The following is a 22,839-nucleotide window of genomic DNA, read 5'->3' as shown; positions in this document are numbered from 1 at the left end:
GTGAATATGTGGTTTATGGCATAACGTTATGTTTATGGAATAACGTTATATTTATGGCATAACGTTATACACAAAAAACGATGTGGAGCAAAAGCCAACTTGCAATATGAAAAAGCTTTTAGGGGTAAAAAGTCTAGTGGATCCTGTGTTAACATGTGGATATTATGTTGTGGATTGCTGTCAACTAAACTGGGTATAACAGCTTTCAGGGGTGGAAACTCTTTTGCGATACATACAAAAAAAAAACCATTAATTATAGTGGCATAAAATCGAACAAGTACAATTTTCAATGATTTGCGGTCATTGTTGTAGTTTTATGCATTATGTTTAATGTTTAACCCTCCGAATTTGTTACATATTTATCTACACAATTTTTGCATTTTTTATGTTTCTTGTATGATATCATACATTTTTTTTTGCCACGTGTACCGTACGACACATGAATGATGTTAAATCCTTGTGTCACAAAATGCGCTACCTGATTTCCGTCTAAAGTGATTGATTACTTGACTGATTGCATGAATTATTTTCATTTTAATTAAGGATATACAATCGTTTTGAAGCTTGAAAAGCATCGCATTCTATATTTTTTCATATCCGGCATAAGTAAATTGCCATTGGGGGGAGCACCACGTGGCGTCCAGTTCAGTGCATTCGTAACATGCATCAAAACAGCAAGGATGTTGAGTGGCAGTGTGCCACCGAATTTGTTTACTTTTCACAACATTCCGGCTAGGCGTGTGCGCTGCTAACAGCAGGAGCCAACACAGTCGAAGGACACGAAGGACACCCGATGTGGCTATGTTATGCTCTCGTTTAAGGTCACAGCACCGACACGATATCCATTGGCCACGTGTCGCGGACTCCGGCTCAGTTGCAGTTGGAAAGTCGAGCCCGCTCCTCGTGGCCACTGTCTACTTTCTCGGCTTTCTCGGCATTCTCGGCATTCTTGGCTTTCTCGGCAATGCTGTTGTGTTAGTTTGGACTGTTGTTGTGCGGCATCGTTGGCTCCTGCTTTCACAGCCATTCAGTCGAGTGCGTGGTCGTGAGCGAATCGGTCGGGGAATTGCTGGTGACATCTGTCCCATTCGCAGCCGCATCCGCATCCGCATCCGTGTCCGTATCCGTATCCGAAACGGAGTCTGAATCCGCAACCGAATCCAAATCCGAGTTTGCGAGAAAAATAGCTGCTGGCAAGCAAGAAGCAAACAAACAAGCAAACAAACAAACAAACAAACTGCCAAAAATGTGCGTTCTTTGCATGGAATGTGAAATCAATGATAAATCCTCGAACGCGTCGTAAAATCACCTGCAATCATTTGTCGTCGCAGCGATCAACTTTTTTTTTTTAAAGGTGTTAGCCACACATATATATATATATATGTATATATAAATCTACCTATATATGCATCAGTAATTTTTTTTTGTACAAGTTCTGTGCCATGTGCAGAGTGCCATGCATAAAGTTCCTTGAGCCAGCGGTCAGTAATTGTGCAAATAGCCAAATGATAGTGCAATCAGTACTCATGGAACTCGTTTTCCATTGTCCTTCCCACATTTCCCACACTTTGCATCCAATTTAGAACACAAATCGTTCGGTCAGGAGGCAAACCGAAAGATAAAGATTACTCTCAATGGATCTAGACAATTCATTCGTATCTATGCAAATATTATGACTGGTGAGTGCCCAAGGAAAACCGCTTATCATTAGAAACCTGTGTTGATTTGATTGCCAGGGATTTAGCTAACGCATCTCAGCATCTGCATCAAATGGTTGAATGCAACTCTCAACTCTCAGAAGGAAAGAAACAAAAAAAAAAAAAAATACAGCTTTCAACTTGTGAATTGAATTAATTAGTTTAGTTTTTCATCAGCTGAAAACAGGATATGAAATGTAGTCTTGTCCTGCGAGAATTTAGGGGATTTACAAGCCATTTGGGTATCAATTTAATCATTATGGTTAATGAAACTAGTGCTTAAATTGAATGAAACACCTGGATGTGCTTAAAAACCTATACATATGTATCTGCCGAAGTAATTTTTACTATTTATTTTAAGGATTTTTTTTTCTACCTGTTACATTAATCTTTTCCACTTTGTGAGGCGATTTAAAACACAAAACACTTTTATTTGCTGGCAAAAAAACATATATATACAACTCAGCTGGGCGCCATTAACGCGAAATATTAAATATTAAATTTAAAATATAAAATAGGCAATACTGATGTTATGAAAACTTTCAAAATAGACTTGTAATATATGCACATACGAGTATTAATAAGAAAATAAACGATAAAAATTAAAACGGTTGAACTAAAACGGTTTTTTTTTTGCAATGTCATAATAATAATAATAAAATGTAATTTAAATTTATTTTTAAATCATAACGAGTGCAAATATTCATAAGTTAGCATAAATTGTTCCATATTATTATTATGAGGCAATTGTTTTACCAAAAATGAGTAAATATATATTTAAAACGCTGTCTTTAAATTTCTGCAATGCAGAATTTCTAGTTCGTGTTAATTTATTTCATTTTCTCAAGTGCAAGTGATAAACAGAGTTAAATAAACATACACTCGCAGGTAAGTGATAAGGCAAATGTATTTTTAATTTAAGTTTATATACATAAATACCGCAGCTTGTTATTGCTTCGTTTTAGCAAACTTTTGCATGACTGAGTGAATTTGAATTAGGGACACTCGAAAGGCACAAACATTGTTTAAAAATAGAAAATCGCTAGTCGTATTGTATGTGTTGTTGTTGTGCATATTGTGTATATGAAATCAGTTTATTTGCAATCGCTGCAGTCTCATAAATATTAAACGCGAATATTGTTAAATTGCAGTGAGCAGAAAAATATAAGTTCAATTTGTAATATGTCATCAGCGCGTTCTACAAGTTTTAAGATAAAAGAATAGAACAGTTTACTTACAAGTTAATTAAAATGCGGCACAATAACTAATTGAAAAATCGTTGAAACAAACATCCCTAGCATCCCTACACATTTTCGCCCGCTTCGTAGCAAATTTTCAATACCCCCCAAAAAAAATAATAAAAAATGTAAGTAGATATGCACGCAATTCCATTGTAAATTCATAAAACATTGCTCCATTCCAGGGGAAAGTCCATGGGACATCCGAAAAAGAAAGCACCACCTTTCTCCTCCACAATTTAGACAGCAAAGCGTAGATATTGCGAGGGACTTAATCGTTGGGGTAACAGGGTTATATTTGGTATATGTATGTACTTGTACTTGTACTTGTATTCCACCAATCCATTGGGAGCAGCTGGCCAAGAATCTAAATGATAATGGACTGCCGCAGGATGTTTTACGGTCCCAGGGCGATGGGAATTTTTAAGGATGTTATCGAATAAATTTTGAATATAATTTTGAATCAGCTGCACAGTGCTGCTTTATCATCCATTTGTTTGGGTCGTAAACGTGTGCATATTTATTTATCTATTTATTTATTTATTTATCTATTTTTTTTTAATAAGTAAGCCCAATCTGTAGCATCTTTGAATTGAATGTAGTCCAAAATTCAAATAGCTTTTAAGTCTCAATTACAAAGATCGTCACCAGCTCTTGCGGCCAATTATTTTCTTAACACTAAACTTAGTGCTTGAGCTATGTATTATGTATATATATTCGCTATAATTAAAAGAAATATCTAGTATATTTGAAAACCAGTACAAATTCAAATCACATTTTCAAACCTTTTTCTAAGCCAATCTTTCATAAACTCTTTTTTTTTTGAATTGTATCACTCAATTAGCACTTTAAATTAGATTGTCTACAAAAATATTAAGATACATATTAAATAAATTTTTATGCCATTGCGCTTTTCGAATTTTGTGAAGCGATTCAAGTGCTTATTTGTTGTAAATAGTACGCTTTGCAATGGTAATTCCTATAATTCACAAACAATACTTTTAGTCTAGTAACATTGAACAAAAGAAAAAAAAAATAAAATTGCCTGCATATCTTATCCACCTAAGAAATGCTTGATTAGAAATTACTTATCGCAGTGTATAAACTGATTTATCATATATTGTATATACCGATATATATATATATTTCATAATGTACGCCGGTTTGCAATTAGAGAAATATACAAAATTTGCAACAAATAAAAAACAGTTGTATAATTTCTTCATTTTTTTTAAACCTTCGTAGGCTTAAAAGGCTTATCTCCCGTAATATTTATTCCAGATTTTATTTGCATTGTTCTAAGCTATCATTTTTGGTTTTTTTTTTTAAATTAAACAGATAACTCAGATATGTTGCAAGTAGTGAGATATAACAAATGTGTATATTTTTCAGATGGGATTGGCATTTTCGAATTCGACCAAATGAAAATGCGTCAAATAAAACAAAATACGAAGTGCACCGAAGGATTATTCCAGAGGTAAGTCGACAAAGTTTTACAAAAGTTATGGTTTTTTATAAGAATCCAGATATGTATGTACATATCTTATTAGCCTGCATAATGTATTCATAATTGCTAGAAGTTTGACCGCATTTGATATCAGCCAGTTTATTTAAAACGTTAAAATTGTATATTTTGCATGTTGTTTTCATTAAATACCTATTTAATATGCATTGTAATTTGTGTGACTTATAGTGCGGCATTTTATACCAAATGGTTAAGAACTGCATGCAATGCATTCGATAAAATAGACATTTAAAAAAAAATGAAAATTTAAATTTATTTCCAGGCCATAAACTCAAAGTTTGATGCGAATAAACATGACCACGAATTTGCATTTAATGGATTTTCCGGATCACGGAAATCACAATGCCCCTAATATGCGGCTGATGAAATGATGCCAAATCACCGGAAATAGTCGTGGACAAACAAAATTGTTTGATATTAAATAATATAAATAGTGTTTGAAATAAATGTACATCTTAAAAATTATATTCTATGCATACATTTGTGTCTTTGTGAACATTTTGCCATATGAGCACATAACTAGTTTTAGTCATTTCTTTGAAAATATTGTTTAGAAAACGAAATTTAAGCTTCTGAATAAGGGGGAACTGAATTATTCAATGTCCGAAACGAAGGTCTAAAAATTAGAATAAATATTTTACTTAGATTAAATCATTATTTCCATTCGCGAACTAAAATTTGTTTGCAACTATTCATTTCCTTACAGCCTGTCAAAAATGGATCGGCCTGTAGGAAGCGCACAAAACGGTTGCAATTAACAATTAAGAAAGTATATCAATACAATCAAAGCTGAGGAATATTAGACGTGTAAGGCGATACAATATGAGAAGTCGATCAAAATTGGAAAGCTAACGAAAAGCGTGGGATTAGAAGAAAGTCAATGGATGCAAAAAGTGGCTCGAATGCGCACGAACAGTAGTAGACCGGAAAGCGAAATTCGATAAGCGATTATCGATTATCGACTAACGATTATCGATTATCAACACCAATCAAAACATCGAAACACCAAAACACACCGGACGGCATCACAATCAAAATGCAAAACTATGGAAGTGAACTTAAAGGAGGCTGAGTGCCACTAACTACTACTAACTACCAACTGCGCCACAACACCAACACCACCACCCCCCCCCTCCTCCAAAAGATCTAGATTGCGAATATAGGATATAGAATATTCGAACTCCAAGACTCAAGCGAGTTATGAAGAAGCCATCACGCAGTCGGCCAGACAATCCATCCTGCCCTGGTCAGGATAGAACGAGATCCATGAGCTTCCCACAACCGCACTCATTGCCGGAGGCCACTGCAAACGGTGGCAGAATGCTGGTCTATGGCCTGGGACTTTTAATTATGATACCGGGTGAGTGCCAAATCCAGTTCAATCCATCCCATCTCTCCATGTCCAAAAAAAAAAAAGTGGTATATCTACAGTACATAGCTAGCAAAATACGTTCCAGTGATCTATACAATAGATCAATCAATCACATCAGTACATATTTAACATAATATTTTCATAATGCACCTTCGGCCACAAATCCTTAGGGAGTCCTTGTTGAGGCGCCTTTTAACCACCATTTGCTTCATCTACCATCTAACCAGCTTGTGCGGCTGGACCCCATGAGAAGCGGCTACTCCACGCCCTTCTGGACAACTACAACAGCCTGGAGCGTCCGGTGGTCAATGAATCCGATCCATTGCAACTGAGCTTCGGACTAACACTCATGCAGATTATCGATGTGGTAAGTGAATACTAGTAGATGTTGGGAAATCCATGACGTTTAAACAGCTTAAGACAATTGGAAAAAAAGTTTATATCATTCGATTTGAATAATATCATTGTTGGACTGTTAATCAGACTACGATTGACTAAGTAGAGACTACAATAAGTTTGTATTTTTTTCTTATTTTTCAGGACGAAAAGAATCAACTGCTTATAACGAATATTTGGCTCAAATTGGTAAGTTATTATGCCATAGGAAAATTCCACGGGGGAATGAATCCAATGTTGTCTACTATTAGGAATGGAACGATATGAATCTTCGATGGAATTCGAGTGAGTTCGGTGGTGTGCGGGATCTGCGAATTCCGCCACATCGCCTATGGAAACCGGATGTACTGATGTACAACAGGTGATTAATTCGCTTAACTAAACACATAGTTATATATTCCTATATAATGCATGCTTACATATGTATATGTATGTATATGCCTTGTGAGTTGCTACAGTGAAGCCTCCTTCTCTAACGACACTTTCCAGTGCCGACGAGGGCTTCGATGGAACGTACGCCACAAATGTGGTGGTTCGCAATAATGGGAGCTGTCTGTACGTACCGCCAGGTATATTTAAGTCAACGTGTAAGATCGACATTACGTGGTTTCCATTCGACGATCAGAGATGTGAAATGAAATTTGGTTCGTGGACCTACGATGGGTTTCAGGTAACTACACAGTTACTAAGCTAGCTACTAACGAATAAGATCTACTTCGTGCATTTCCCAGTTGGACCTGCAGTTGCAGGACGAAGCTGGTGGCGACATTTCTAGCTTTATAACCAATGGCGAATGGGACTTGTTAGGTAGGTCATGTGCTCCCCGCAAGCTGAGCACACACTTCTATCTCCCATCTGATTTATTCAGAACGATGCGTATGAAATGTATCTTATTAATTTCGTAAATAATATCTCCTTCTTCTCTACTCCATCAACAAATCATGTGTCATTTAAAAAAAAAAAAAAAAATTATCAATACCATTTGCTCAAAAAAAAAAAACAAAAAAAAAACACCACACGTTTCAATGATTCGAACTTCAACTGACAGGTGTGCCCGGTAAACGAAATGAAATCTACTATAATTGCTGCCCAGAACCTTATATTGACATAACATTCGCCATTTTGATAAGGCGCAAAACGTTGTACTATTTTTTCAATCTGATTGTGCCGTGCGTACTGATCGCCTCCATGGCACTGCTAGGGTTTACACTGCCACCAGATTCTGGTGAAAAGCTTTCGCTTGGTAAGTGTCGTCCAGATGTTCTGGCCTGATCTCCCTGCCCTTCTATCTCTGTGCTCACGAATTTTTCACAAACTACCAACTAAATACAAAAACTACAAACTATACCGATAATCGATAAGCGATAAATGATAAACGATAGCCGATAACCGATTCGAGCTTAGAACGAAACGAACTTAATTACCTAGTAGTCGAGATTGTGTAAATTACAATGCTACCTTCATTTACTTCTTGTTTGCTTTTGTTCTTAGACATGCTAATGCATCTGGAGTATCTATTGGAATTTAAATGTAGATCTTTTGCATGCAACTCTGTAACTCATTCTAGCTAAAAACTTGCTCTAAAGAATTCTTCCCACTGTTTCCATCTTAGAATATTTCTTCATGCTAATGCAGAACCACTTAAGCCAGTGTGAATAGCCTTTTAATTTGCTGCACTCGGTATTCGATATATATATTCGTGGCAATATGTGTGACAGAAGTCACGTAGTGACGAAGCGCACTGTGCGATATAAAAGCCTTCGTCACTATGTGCCCTTGTTTGATCAAATTCTGTTGATTAGTTTTTGGTTGATTAGTTTCTTGTGCAAGATAATATACAAATTTGATTCATACAAAAAAACAAATTTAACCATATATTAAATATTTATTAAATTGAAAACTCGAAACACCAACTCAAAAACAGTTCTCTCTGTTTTTTAAACCTGAATTACTTAAGATCATATGCAATAATCATAATCAATTGTTATACATATTTCCACGAATATTATGTGTACTGAGTTTCGGACGGGATCTGGAAAACTGAAAGCTTTTTCAATTTGAATTGCTAGAAAGGGGGTGAGGTTCAGTGCAGAAAATACGGTAGTAGTTTTTTATTGAAGGCAACGAAAGAAAGGTCATAATGGAAATGGCGACCATCCAATAAACCTGGCCAAGACATTGGACATGCAAAGCGGCAGTCGCAAATTCAGGATCATGAGGAGCGGAATCAGCAGGATCACTGGTTATTACAATAAACTATTTTGTTAACGTAATCGTAATAGTGCACGCATTTAATGTGTAATAATCGTGGCAGCGCATTCAACATATTCATTGACTAACAAATGAACTTTCGTTTAATTCCATGCCGCCATCATTCTATCGCGATAACTTCGAATACTGTAAATACAATGAATACTGTGAATCGCCGCAATATCAACTGAAACATATTGATTGATTGAGTGGCGCTTTTAATCCCGTCCTGCTGCTGACCACATTCAGGAGTTACAATTCTATTATCGCTTACAGTCTTCCTCAACATGGTGGCCGAAACAATGCCGGCGACCTCCGATGCGGTACCGCTGCTCGGTAAGTAGATCGTGGCCAGTCACAATATCAATCTCAATCTCAATCTCAATCTCAATCTCAATCTCAATCTCAATTCAAATCTACGTCTGACTAAGTTTCTAAACTAACGCACTACTCTCAACTACTCATTCAGCAATCAATCATCCAAGACTCTTCTTTCCGCACAGCTTTGGCGTCTCAGCGTTGAAATAAACCATCACTGAATTTATGTTTTGCCTTTCTTATCAAGAAATTATATTTCTCTGTGAATTGGGGCACACATAAAGGGCTAAAATTTAGCTTCCCAAAAATAAAAGAATCCATATAATCATCTTGTTAGCCCTTGATTGATGAATCCCCCTACCAAGCACTATCATAAGTACATACACTGAAACAAGTAGGGAGTTCAAAGAACTACACAGGCATGCTTTTCGAATTTATGCTAACGTTTATGCTAAGCATGTTGTTCAATGTGTTATTATTTCATTATAAAAAATGTGAATTTGGGAACCTTTTCCATTTGTTCAGGGTATTGAAATTTCGGTTAGAGTACTTAGTTTATGCAAAAAAAAATTCAGCGGAAAATTAACATTCAGCTTAATAAGCTAATATCTGATATTGATAATCACTTTCCAAATCATTGAAAATTTAGTAACAATAATTATATTTTAAAACAGTTAATTGCAACTGTAATTGGTTTTAAATGTTTTTATTCACTATCAATCAATTTTGATAATTCGTTTCGTTTTTCATTAAAATCAAAAAGATTGATTCCATGTAGTATATACGTCTGTATAAATAAATTAATTAAATTAAATTAATCATTTCGATTATTTCTCATTTAAATTGCTACATTTAAATTGTTTTTAATTTGAAAGCATTATATTGTTTCACAGTTCCAATTTACTTTGCATGGCAGCGCACAGTTAGTTAAATATTTTATTAAATCTCGCACATTTTGCAACCTATTACCACATGTTTTCACTGTACAAGTATTTTGGACCACGCAATTACAAACACAACACGAGTTACACACTTTTATGAACTCAAATATTAGTTTTCACTAATTTAAATATTTGTATACCTGTTGTATGCAGCCGAAGTAGAAACATTTTGTTATGAAATCCTAAAGAAAAAACTGGTAGGGAATTTTACTTTCCGTTTGCTCCTCGAGCCAAAAGCATATATATCTATTTATATATATATATATATATTTTTGATTTTCCAGTATTGTATTTCTTGTTTGACTACGATTATCGTACAACATACATACATACATACATACATATGTACATGCATACATTTATGGATTTCATTTGTGCAAACTCATTTGGGGGAATTTCAGGTCTGCGTAGCGCAGACTTTCTGTTTACATATCCGTTCGGTTTTCTGTTTGAATTAAATATTAATTTCAATTGATTCGTTTTGGTTTAACGCCAGTGAGATTTCCCAAGGACCACTACCACATAATGTATGCGAAAAAATGTTCTTGTTGGCATGAAGGAACACAAATGCCCGCCTGACTTTTCCATACGTCAAGCATCTCGGACTGAGGAAAATTTGATTTCCACATAACGAAATCAATTCAAACCTTTCCCACTAAGCGCCACGCAAATACCACGTACACACATAATCACCCACCAACACGTATATGTTATATATATATATATATAGTAATAACACCGATATATGAAGTACACCGTTGTAATCCGAGATCTATACCCTATCTCCATTCATCTGCGCCACAATATTTTTAATGTATTTAATATCGAAAAAGCACCAAATAGCTGTGACATAGGATCAAATATAAACGTATATATATCAGAAAAGTCGATTTGTCTGCGCATTCACGGCGATTAAGGTGGCAGAATTTCATACATACAATTAAGATTATGTAACCACTTTTCAATATTCAATAGCCGCAACTTTATGTTAAAAATCTGTGTTTTCTAAATAGGAAACTCTTAGAATCACGCGACTGAAAGAATCTTGTTTCCCCGAAGAATCAAATTAAATTATCAATATTTATTTGACTTTAGCTAATATTTAGTTTTAAAAGTTTAAAAATTTCCAACCGTTCTACATGAGTAACTAACATGCTTTTTTTTTTGTTTATTACTTATGAATTATATAGAATTCATTTACAGGATTTCCGGTAAAATCCCTTTTAACAAATACTTAATCTTATATCTTCTAATCACTTAATTCAACTTTAAAAACATAATAGAATAATAAAAAATAACCGAAATTAAAGCGATTATAAATCTTTATTCGTTACGAACTCAACTTGAAGACTTCTTAAATTCATTTATTTTGTGAGCTGAACTAGAGTATCATGATTATCATAGATGATTATTCGAATTGAATAGATATTAAATGTGTAATAGAATCCCATACTTTTTCGCATATTGTGGTGTAGATACAATCTTCAGTCGAACAATTCCATTTGCTTAACAAATCGTGTTTCTACCATTGCATTTCATTCAAGCTCCTAAAAGTCGACTTAAGTTTTCAAAATCGATAGCATTGCTAGGAAACTCAAGAATATACATATGTTAGATAGATTTGTTCGTTGTTGCATTGCTGTTTTCCATTTCACAATAGCTGTTTTGTATGGAAAAGCATGCATATATATAGTTCTTGATCCAAATCAAAATCAGCATCAGCATCTGATCATTTCAAGAAGAAAAATATATTTTCGTTGAGTGACATAAATGTTGATAATACTCTTCTGAAAGATTTGCTCCAGATTTAAAATGTAGTGTGTACATATTGCTGAATTTATTGTGTTTATGATATGTTCAGTTATTTCCAAAGCAATGCTAACTAACCAAACAAATACGATCGATAACTACTGAATTGCAACACTGAAATATTCGATTATCATACTTATGTATGCATACATGTATGCATTGGGTTTCTACGGACTTGAAATATACCCTATTAACTGACTCAATAGCTTAGTTTGTTTATAGCTATATTTATTATTCTATTCATGATGAATTGCATAATAGGTAGGAGGTTTTTTTTTTCATCTGCAAAGATAACTACGGTATTACATCTGCAGTCATAATTTTTCCAGTCAGACATCTTTTACATCTTGGACATTTGTTTTATTTTTGCTATTTATCTATGGTTTAATATCTTAACTTTTCGGTTTAACTACCCAGTAGTGTGGTATAAAATAAAATAAATATCTTTATTGCTCCGTTCAATTGTTTGGGCAATTAATACTAAATAAATTAATACATCATAGGCTAGAAGAATTTCCCTCACACTTGTAAATAAAACACAACAAATCGTAACTTTCGTTGACTTTCCCACCGAAAAAAAATTGTATAACACAATTTAAAGGAAATGCAGTAACTTATTTGCTATTACTTATCCTGTGAACAGGTATTGGAATTCTGCCAACCTTTTCCGTAAACTACACTACATACGTACATATGTATCTCAAAGCGATACTGATTGATAATTTCAGGCATATACAATAATATAACCATCAATAGTTTATTTTCACATACCAATAGAGCTCGGAAAAACATCTGTGTTTTTGGGGGAAATGAAATGTTTTATTTACATATATCATAGAAACTCTATAAACATAACACATTTTTAGCATAGTGTCTTATAGTCAGCGAACGCGACTTTTTTTACCTTATATATATATCATTGCAAAATAAAATAGTTAAATATTTAGAAATCAATGAATCAAAAGCGTCGAAGTGTGTTTTTTTTAACGAATAGGCCAAATTTCCGAGTGGTTTAAAATCGAATACTGTGAAGCCCATGCATTTTTCAAGCTTACTTGCTGCTTTCCCAACTAGTGACGAAAATTAGTAAAGAGAAACAATCGATGGTTCTCAAAAATGAAAATAAAAGTGGCGAATTTGATATTGCCATCGATGTTTTTCCAGCTCTGTTTGCCTTGTTTTTTTTTTTTTTAGTTTAAAAAATGAGCGAAAAAAATACATTTGAATCCTGAAAGTCCATATTTTGAAACTTAAGGTTAATTCAAAAACGAAAACAACCCATTTATTTGGTTTGTATTATTATTTTATTTTTAGCCCACATGCCCAGATATTTGTTTCGTTGTAACTTAGCAGATTTTTGCATATCTTAGAAAAATCATACTCAAGTATAATTGAAAGAGTATTCGCAATTCATGCGCTCAGCGAAACGTGTGTGCCCCAAGAAACAATTAACAATTAAAACAATTTTTTTTTTTTTTTGACATATGGCATATGGCGAGTAAATTTGAAGACTGTAAAGTAGCAAGGCTACAGCCTTATTTTCCAGCAAACCATTCACATCGCATTCTAATCTATTCAACATTAATTATTAATCCAAACGCCCTAATCAAGACAATAAATGTGTACTAATATCATTCTAATAATATCCCATTCAAATCTTAATTCCCCCACATTAAATTGCAAAAAACATCAAAAGAAAATCCCTCTATCCAGAACAATAACAATAACAACGAACAACGTGTGGAAATGAACATAGACAGAGTTCAAAATACATACATATATGCATAAGTCGAAAAAACTTAACTCAACGATTAAGAAAATTACCAATTAGATCTCGATTTTTAAAATAAAATGATGATTGCGGATAATTGGTTGTACACTCGGTTATACGAGCAAATGGTTGACATCACCCTGCATGCGAATTTAAGGCGATAATTATATATATATATATATATATATATATAGATGTATATACTCGTATCCGCTTCGCAAAACGTCAAATATCCATCCACATCCAGCTGCCAAATTTTGCAGCTGGCCTACGCTTTGAATCGATCAATTTCGGGAATGTCAGCCACTGATGAGTTTTGGTTGCTAGGAGGAAACGCCATCCGTGCGATTTGGCGAGAGGGTAGGGGGGAGGGGGGGAGGGTTTTGGCATTGAAAGTTTTTAGTTAATTTCACTCGAACAATCTGTGTGAAACGCCCATCCCCTTTTAATATTCCGCCCACACGGCCGAGTTTTATTCAATGGCAGAAAGGAAATGGCAGAAATGCCAGCGCATATACCGCGTACGTTTTCTATCCCAAAAGTATCATTTTGGATTTCGCGCCCTAATCCCTCCTCACCGCCCCCCCCCCAACTCCCCCCCTTTCATCCACCAGTGAATTTTCTTTGGCATTTTACAAAAGTGACTTCTCCATTTTCCCGCCGCCATCGATGTGTACAAAATGAACTTTAAAGGCTCGGCGAGACTTTAATAAACTGGTTTTGTATTCACAAACCTCAATATTTCCCCAAAAACCCCACCCACACTATTTTCAGATACACACAAGCAGGTGGGCGGCAGGACTTTAGCTTATGATTTTTGGGCCTAAAAATGTGCGTTTCGCTTTTTTTCCTTCTAATAATAAATAATAAATAATAAATAAAGTCTTGATTCAGTTACGGCTGTGGAATATGTCGTGGTTGTGCTTAACTTAAATGGTAATCAAAAGCAGATATTTCGCAAGTAATTTATCACACAGTCAATTGATTAATTAGGCATTAACTAACTATATATACCAGCTAACACACTCTTACATATAGTATATATTTTCTAACAATTTGCTTCTCGATTCGCGTTGTTCTAACAAAGAGAGCTAACTTATTTTTGTATAATGTACATCATTTTGCTTATTGTATTAAAATCTTACCTAATCTTACCTAAAAAATAAAGTCTCAGCTACAGAAGCTTTTGATATTTGTATCTTTAAAATGTACAATTACTTCATCATACTATACTATTCAATAACTAAATGCTTGCTAGATATGAGATCAAAATAGTACCGTGATATATCAGAATCAGAATGGAAAATGGGAAAATGGGAAAATGGGTGCACTGAAAAGCATTGAAGTTGGCCGAACAAAAAAACACACCTACACTATATCTCCGTTTATGCGTGTTCGATTAGGAACTAGGTTAAGAGAAATTTGAACAAATCGAATACTTTTTACAAGTTTGTGTAATTTTTGTGTCCTTCTAGGAACTTATTTCAATTGCATTATGTTTATGGTGGCCTCATCAGTTGTGTCAACCATACTTATCCTCAATTATCATCATAGAAATCCAGATACGCATGAAATGAGTGAATGGGTAATATTTTTATATTCAAATTAACTTTACTACTTTCATACATTGTAAAAAAACAAAAAAAAAAAGAAACAAAAAAAAAAAAAGAACGAAACCAATGCAATATAATTTTCTTTCCACATATATATCACAACATACCGATTATGTTTCGAATTTTTGCATTATTCCACTGCTAAACATATGTATATTTATTGTTTGTTACAAACGTTTTTTGGCTTACCAAAAATAAACCGATCATTTTAAATCAATCAATTTAATTGTAAATATCTAGGATACCAATAATAAAAACATCAGTTTGCATCAACCCATACTTTTCGCCCATTAAATACACCAAACTCAATCTCACCCGTCCACAAAAATTCATTCACCCAATGACTTGCAAGATATACTCAAGTAAAGCATGAGAGACCAAAAATTGACTTCCCCCTCCGTATATACATACATGTATGTCTTCTAAACAACTACCTACTTAACTTCCTTAACTTAACTAACTAAATAAATACATTTTTTCCGCAATGTTTTCCAAAACTAAAGATCACAAACCTATATACTTAAGAGTTTTAAACACACACTATAATCGGTTAACTAGCATTTCAATTTAAACGTCTCGATTTAAATTGTCTCAAATTCACACAAAGTGATTGAAATGATTTTCACTTCGAGTTTACACTTTTGGTACACAATTGATACTTGATTGTTAGCTGACTGCCTTCAAGCTGAATTTAAGCTTCATAAGCAACTAATAACAACTAACCAATTTGGCCCATAAAACATACAATTTCTTATCTCAGCTATAGGAAAGTGTTTAATTGTGATTTTGATTATTTGCAAAATAGGAAGACAAATGCAGAGACATACTATTAATTCGTTTTAATTCAAAATCAAATGATATATAGGTTTTTACACAAGCTCACTAATAACTTCACGAAAAAATAATTTCTTTACACTTTAGTAGTTTTAAACACAAACACAAAGGCCGCTCGAAGATCGAATTTAATCTCCAACATAATTATTTTTATTTTTTTTGTGTCCTAAAAATCAAAGTGTATCTCTATCTTTCAGAACTAAATGTAAATTAAATCTTTAACCTTAAAATTGGCAACATTTTTTTCTTTTAATTTCTGGCGACTTGTAATTAAGTAGTGCCAACAACTAAACGTTAACTATTTATCCTCAAAATTAATCAATGGATTACAGGTATGTTCGTATAATGTAAGATTCGATATATTGCCATGCTAAATCCGAAGCGAATGCTGATTATGGTAATCGATTTCCGGATCAAAGCATATTTGTTTCAACTCCATCGAGCGGATTTTCAATTCTAAAATTTATTCTGTAATTTAGCAATTTGTAAGTAAAGTCTGAGTGTAATCCTTAGACTTAAATATTTACTGTAACTAACAACTAAAAAGGATAAATCAATGCGGAACATATTTATATAAATTTCAAAAATAATTTAGCAAAATCGATGCAATTAAAACGAATTTTGGAATTCAAGATAAATCATAAATAATAACTTACTAATTACCAAAAATTCAACCCTGCTTCAAAGTGGAGTCCGACTTATAAACTACTTTTGGATAAACCTTGACAGAGATTATTAAAGATTAGGTATTCCCCTGGAGTTATACTCCCCCTATAGAGCTGTTGATTTAAAACTCTTAAGCATTTAACCCTTAATAAACAAAAAAAAAGAAAAGCTCACCCATATAACGTTCATATGGCGAGTAAATGCAGTACCCATTATTTAAGACCTAAATTCATAGAAGCTTAGAACATGAAATATGGATGAAATCGTATGTTTTTACCCATAATTAGTTCCTAAGACTATTGACTTGTACTTTCGAGAGTACTGAATACAAGTTTTTTTTTTTTTTTGCAAATGTTTAGATCCACTTCATTCATATTCCTTGATTTCCGTTTTTTGTTTAATGTTCATGTTCACATGTTTTTCCACATACTAACTTACATACTTAAGAAATCGTCTAACAACAACAGCATCAATAATCACACAAAAATGTTTATTTTTCAATTAAAACTCTGGCCAACAACTACAACTACGCAAACCGGCAACTCAACTACTTTCAACGCAAATGACTCAACTCAATTGCCTCTTCAATTGTTTCTCTCTCTATATATATATATATATATCTTCCTCTTTCTACATGTGTATCTCTCTATCTCTCTCTGTTACTTTAACTATTTAACAAAAAAAAAAAAAAAAACCAAAAAAAAATATATATTCAAATATCAACATGGCGACCACAACAACGACGACAATTGCACGTGTCAATAAACTATACAACAAACAACAAAAACCAAAATCAATCGTACACACTCATCATCGCTGTCCCACAAAAAAAAAAAAAAAAAAAAAAAAAAAAAATCTCATAATTACCAACAACGAACAACGTTTTAAAAAAAACAATCGATAAATATCTGTACGACGAACTGTTAAATAATCTCGAAACTTAAATAACCATCTTTTTGTTCATCCTCGTTTTCATGCTAATTCAACAAAACTTTAAAAAATTCAACCAAACTTACAACCAACAACAACAACAAACAAACAAACGCACCTGAGAAAACAACGATAAAACAAAACTTAAAACACTAATCATGAATTTAAAAAAAAAAAAAAAAAAAAAAAAATTACTAACATAAACCTAAATGGCATTCATGTTTAAAAAAAAAATACTAAAAATTCGTATTGCTATTATTTTTAAACGCATTACCCAACTACACTCCGTCTCTCTGTCGAACTCGCACACACAGATAAGAGTAATATTCCTTTATTGGTTACCTTGCATATTGCGCATGCAAAGACCCGGACAGGTTGGCTACGAATGTCCGCCGCCGCCCTCTTCTTCGAGTTCCTCCGCATCCGGCGAGAAGAAGCAACAGATCCAAAACGTTGAGCTCAAGGAGAGGTACGGTCGCCATGTGGCACCTCGAAGCCCAATGCCCCCTTACCACCCCCCACCCCCCACAACACTTTAGGTCCCCAAAAATGCTTCTAAAAAACTATCTGTGTACTAACCCGAAATAGATCCTCCAAGTCTCTGCTGGCCAATGTGCTCGATATAGACGATGATTTCCGATGCAATCATCGATGTGCCAGCGCGACTTTGCCCCACCAGCCCACATATTACAGGACGATGTACAGGTGAGTGGCAGTGCAACGCTGCTTGCACCATGAATCAGCGATGAATCGGCGATGCATCAGCAATGAATCCGTAAACTTGAAGTACGTGTTCTGACACTTTCTACTGATTCGCCAGCTGTTTCATCGTCTATCTCCTCAAGCTACGAACGAAACTATATTTTATTTATTTTTTTATAAAAAAAAATATATATATATTAAATCTATTCCAACTTTATTTAATGCCAATTTTATTGCGTTCACTATCATTCAATACTGTGTTTATTTTGCAAGAAATGTGTATTTTTATATAAAACATTTATGGTAAATGTAACGATTTTATATTTTTTTTTTTGGCATATACTATATACTATAGCAGTCGTAATATGAAATATTTGAACCTTGGATCTAATTTAATATTTTCATATTTAATATACCCGTTACTCGTAGAGTAAAAGGGTATACTCGATTCGTTGTAAAGTATGTAACAGACAGAAAGAAGCGTTTTCTACTATATAAAGTATATGTATGTATGTATATACTCTTGATCAGGATCAATAGTCGAGTCGATGAACGTCGAGATCTTACGAATTATAAAAGTAACGGGTATCTGATAGTCGGTAAACTCGACTGTAGTATTCTCTCTTGTTCTTATTCAATTTTTTAATACGAAATTTGCCAGTGTAATAACTTTTCGCTGCACATAAGGGCTGTTTTCTTTAAGTTTGGATAGGATGCCACAGAAGAAATCTAAAGAAATTTATTCTGAATTCAATATGCTAGTTATTTCTGTGAAATCGTCTTTATTTTTATTATACATATGTAAAAAGCGAAAGGAGAAATGAATTCCCAATGGCAGATTTGTTTAAAACTGCAAGTTTTTGTCTGTACGTTTTTGTGTGAGAAAGAATGCAGACAATTACATTTGGATTAGCCCGTTTTCAATGGCGGAAAAGGCAGTTGATGGCAGGTTTCTGAACTTGATTGCCCAATCTAAAACATTACCATAACTCATACACAGGCAAGGGGATGACGGCAGCGTGGGACCCGTGGGACCAGCTGGTCCAGTTGTGGACGGGCGTTTGCACGAGGCCATTTCCCACACCTGTCTGACATCCTCTGCGGAGTACGAACTGGCGCTGATACTCAAGGAGCTGCGTTGGATAACAGAACAGGTGGGTCGCTCTCTAGTCTCTAAAAGGTAGTTTGGTGGGCAGCTTTCAAGAAGAATATATCGAATACCCTCTTGAAAAGTATGCAACTTGCTTTATTTTCATTTCATTACTTTTCGGTAAAATTAAACTAATCCCTTAACCATGCCACTCACTTTTCACCATTCCAGCTCAAAAAAGAGGACGAAACAAGCGACATTACGCGAGATTGGAAATTTGCTGCCATGGTCGTCGATCGTTTGTGCCTTATTATTTTCACCTTGTTTACTATTATAGCAACCCTCGCTGTACTCTTCTCAGCGCCGCATTTCATTGTGAGTGGAGTCCGTGGATGAGTTTCCCATTTCCCAGGCCATAAGCATGTTTACTTTCGTTCATTGCAGTTCCCGTAAGCGAAGGAGCGATGCTGGGAAAAGCGGGGAAAAGCGGGAAAAGTGGAAAATAGGTGGAGAAATGGAGCGGAAAGTGACAGGTGCTGGTCGGCCAGAGGAGTTTTGCGGTTGTATTGTGAAATATATGAAGCCAATCAAAATATTAGGAACAGAAGAGAACACAAATTCAACAGCCCGAATCTAAGCTTTTCAAACTGAAATACTTTGACAGTCAAAGAGTTTTGCTATTCAACATTTTTATACTTTTAAAGATGTGTCTGATGGTTATAAAAATATTACAATGAATTGAGATAGTAACGTATGTACGTATGTGAATGCATTTTGTATTGAAAACAAAAAAAGAAAACAAAAAAAAAACACCAAAAACACCAAACGAAAAGCAAATAAAAGTCGATATAATACAATAAATTTCCGGGCAAACATAAATGTACGTTGCCGTGTACATTCAACTTGCCCCTTAGATACAAAGCAGAGGTTTCTATATCTAAAACGAAAATCGAAAATTGCAAAACGCTCGTAGAATTGCAATCCACCTGCCCCCTCATTTAACCGATTTGAACAGATAAAATGACATTTAAGGATATATACATATAGATATGTATGTGTATATATACAGCTTCACACTGTTGTTCAACTGAATTATAGTATCTAAATACTATAAAAAAAAAAAATATATAGTCTGTATGTAGAATTCGAGGCATTTTGAAACTTATGTTCACTTTGTACTGCATATTGGTTTTATCAAGTTTTACCCCTACTTTCGATCCCATGCTATTACATTTTGATAGACAAAGAACTGTATACACAGATGTGGTGTGTTGCTATGATATAAAAATTATAAAAGACAAAAGACTAGCAATACGCAAATCAATCACAAGCAAATCAAATGCAAATTGAACGCAAGCAAAAGTGAATAGTGGATAGTGGATAGTGGATAGTGAATAGTGGATAGTGAATAATGAATGAATTGCTGCCGAGGCAAGGATGGAAGTACACTTCAATAGGAGAATGTCATTTATCTGAAATGATCGCACAATAAATTCATAGATACTAACAAGTCGAAATTAAAACGCAGCTGGACAACAACAACAAAACATAGTTGTGAAATGCTAAACAAAACCAGGCTAACAAATGCATACAAGAATACTATTGACAAACAAAAAAAAAAAAAACAGAAACAGAAACAATACTTGCTAAAATTATCGAATTGCACTCTGCAAATAACCAAATGAAAACAGTAAAAAGATACAAGAAACAAGAAAGATATGCAGTGCCGATGTGCACGAGTACGAGTACACAGGGAGAAATAATTGCTAGCCATTAGAGGAAATGAAATACATACAATACATAGATGCCTATAGCTACAACACATACATACATACATACATACATATATGATGGTATCATACTATATCACACCCAATTCATCATGTCTTTCCTGCTGATCGTTCAGCGGTTAAACGGTGCTTCAATATATACGGGTGCTTCATAACTAGGCGCCAACATAAATTTTTAACTTGTATAGTTAATGCTAATTGGCGAATGAAATGAAATCAATCAAAAGAGGATTCTGTAGAACATAAAGCAATTTAAACGCAATGATAGTGTAGTCAATTTTTCGAGTCCAAGCAGCATCTCGACAAATTTTAGGCATTCAAATTCGACCCATTTGACAATTTGCAACTGGGCGAAATACATACATATACATATATGTATGTATATGTTGGCGATCATTATATAGCCGATATTTGTAGCGCTTTTGTCAGTATTTTCCGATCAGTGATACATTGCGGATTGCCTTCCACGTTGTCACTTCGCAAACTTCGCAAATGAGGAAAAGCCCACACTTCGCTGGCAAACAAAAGTTATCTTTTCTATCCGAGTACACTGACTTAAAAACTTATCTTAAAAAGATGAAGCCAACATAACATCATTTGGAGGAAAACCATAAGCTAAAATTGTATGATAATGTTAAACACAAGTATAAAGTTAACTATTTTTAAATGAAAACAAAAAAAAGAAGCAAACTGAGTGTCAACAGCAACGAATGCCGAATATAAAGAGCGTTAAATGAAGTTATTTCAAGAGAGTATAGTTTTCAGAACAGAAGAAGAAGAAGAAGAAGGATCGATTGCAGATATTCATGGATACGAAAGAAATATATATCACTACAGTCAAACTTCCATAACTCAGGCTTCTTCTCTATTTGTAGTCGAAGAACTATTTTCGTTGGCAACAATCTAAATCTAAAAAATGCCTCCAATCAATGACCCAATCATGGGTAATAATAATCGAATTTCTTTTTTTTTTTTTTTGTTTTTTTTTGCTGCCAGATGGCGGTTTGTGTTATCGAAGTTCGACTGTATCTTTGAATTTCCAAAAAAAAAAACAAAATAAATAAACAAGTGCAAGCTAGAATACAAGTTAGATTTAACACATTTTTAAACTAAAATTAAAACAGCAAAAAGTTAACAGAAAATTCATGAGAACCGTAAAAATTTAGAATAAACAAAAAATATGTAAGACCGAAACTGGAAACAATAAAATGTTTACATTTTAGCTAGTGCAAATCGGGACAATTTCAATTTGAAAAAAAAGAAAACCAGGAATAATCAATGGGATATTTTACAAAGATAGAAAATAATAATAATAACAAATAAAATACTAATTCTATTGAAGGTAAGATTTTTTATTTAAATTTAAGGCGTAACTTCGAGGGTTGCCCCACAGTTTTACTGGTGTGTGTCTAGGCTGTCAACATACAAGCGTTCTGTATGCCGCGCTTTTCGAAAGGTTCGAAACTTAGGAATCTTAAGTGATGCCAGACTTGCATAGGTTTCAAAATGAAGAATATGTAACGGCCATTTACAAAATATGAAATAGTAAGTTCCTCTGTTTATAGTTTATATTTATGTTTATAGTTTATGTTCTTCTGCATCTATATTGATACATATTATTATTGAATGGGCGGATAGATGTGAATATATTTAAATTGTACTATTTACTTAATGATTTCACCAAAATCTCGAAATCCATTCAAAAGCTTAGTTTTTTGGAAAAAATTCATTAAATTCATTATACCCGTATGAACGACGAGATCACAGGAACTAGAAAATCTAGAAAAGAGACATAGAGGCATAGATGCAGCGCAAGTTTGACCCATGCCACCACGCCTACGCTTACGCCCACAAACCAAACTTTTAAATTTCTATCGATGTGATACAAAAAAAAAAA

General features: G+C 34.0%; 1 protein-coding gene across 4 annotated transcripts, besides 2 other annotated features; it reads left to right on the top strand.

Moving 5' to 3' along the window:
• Window positions 1-869: 869 nt before the first annotated feature.
• On the top strand, window positions 870-22,242 carry nAChRalpha7 (nicotinic Acetylcholine Receptor alpha7). Of its 4 annotated transcripts, NM_001298507.1 has the most exons (17): window positions 870-1,481; window positions 1,584-1,679; window positions 4,328-4,412; window positions 5,167-5,820; window positions 6,060-6,199; window positions 6,373-6,417; window positions 6,480-6,589; window positions 6,718-6,898; window positions 6,960-7,035; window positions 7,277-7,471; window positions 8,728-8,814; window positions 14,793-14,902; window positions 17,675-17,829; window positions 17,949-18,065; window positions 19,063-19,216; window positions 19,384-19,527; window positions 19,597-22,242. In NM_001298507.1, exons 4-17 carry the CDS (start codon window positions 5,661-5,663, stop codon window positions 19,603-19,605), a joined length of 1,683 nt encoding a protein of 560 aa, NP_001285436.1. In that variant the 5' UTR covers window positions 870-1,481; window positions 1,584-1,679; window positions 4,328-4,412; window positions 5,167-5,660; the 3' UTR covers window positions 19,606-22,242. The 4 variants fall into 4 exon arrangements, with proteins under 4 accessions (NP_001285436.1, NP_728239.3, NP_996514.1 ...); NM_167645.4 differs by lacking the exon at window positions 4,328-4,412; NM_206791.3 differs by lacking the exon at window positions 4,328-4,412 and having other exon boundaries at window positions 870-1,679; window positions 19,597-20,763.
• Window positions 18,474-18,688: a mobile genetic element.
• Window positions 22,243-22,686: 444 nt separating the features above from the next.
• Window positions 22,687-22,798: a mobile genetic element.
• Window positions 22,799-22,839: the final 41 nt, after the last annotated feature.

This window comes from Drosophila melanogaster, chromosome X (genome assembly GCF_000001215.4).
Source record: "Drosophila melanogaster chromosome X".
NCBI lineage: Eukaryota > Metazoa > Arthropoda > Insecta > Diptera > Drosophilidae > Drosophila > Drosophila melanogaster.
This window is presented reverse-complemented; position numbering and strand designations above follow the sequence as displayed.

Coding starts and splice junctions, on each gene's coding strand:
- nAChRalpha7 (NM_001169324.2), top strand. CDS start 5,661: ATGAAGAAGCCATCACGCAGTCGGCCAGACAATCCATCCTGCCCTGGT. Junction 6,200..6,372: donor TCATGCAGATTATCGATGTG/GTAAGTGAATAC, acceptor CTTATTTTTCAG/GACGAAAAGAATCAACTGCT. Junction 6,418..6,479: donor CGAATATTTGGCTCAAATTG/GTAAGTTATTAT, acceptor GTCTACTATTAG/GAATGGAACGATATGAATCT.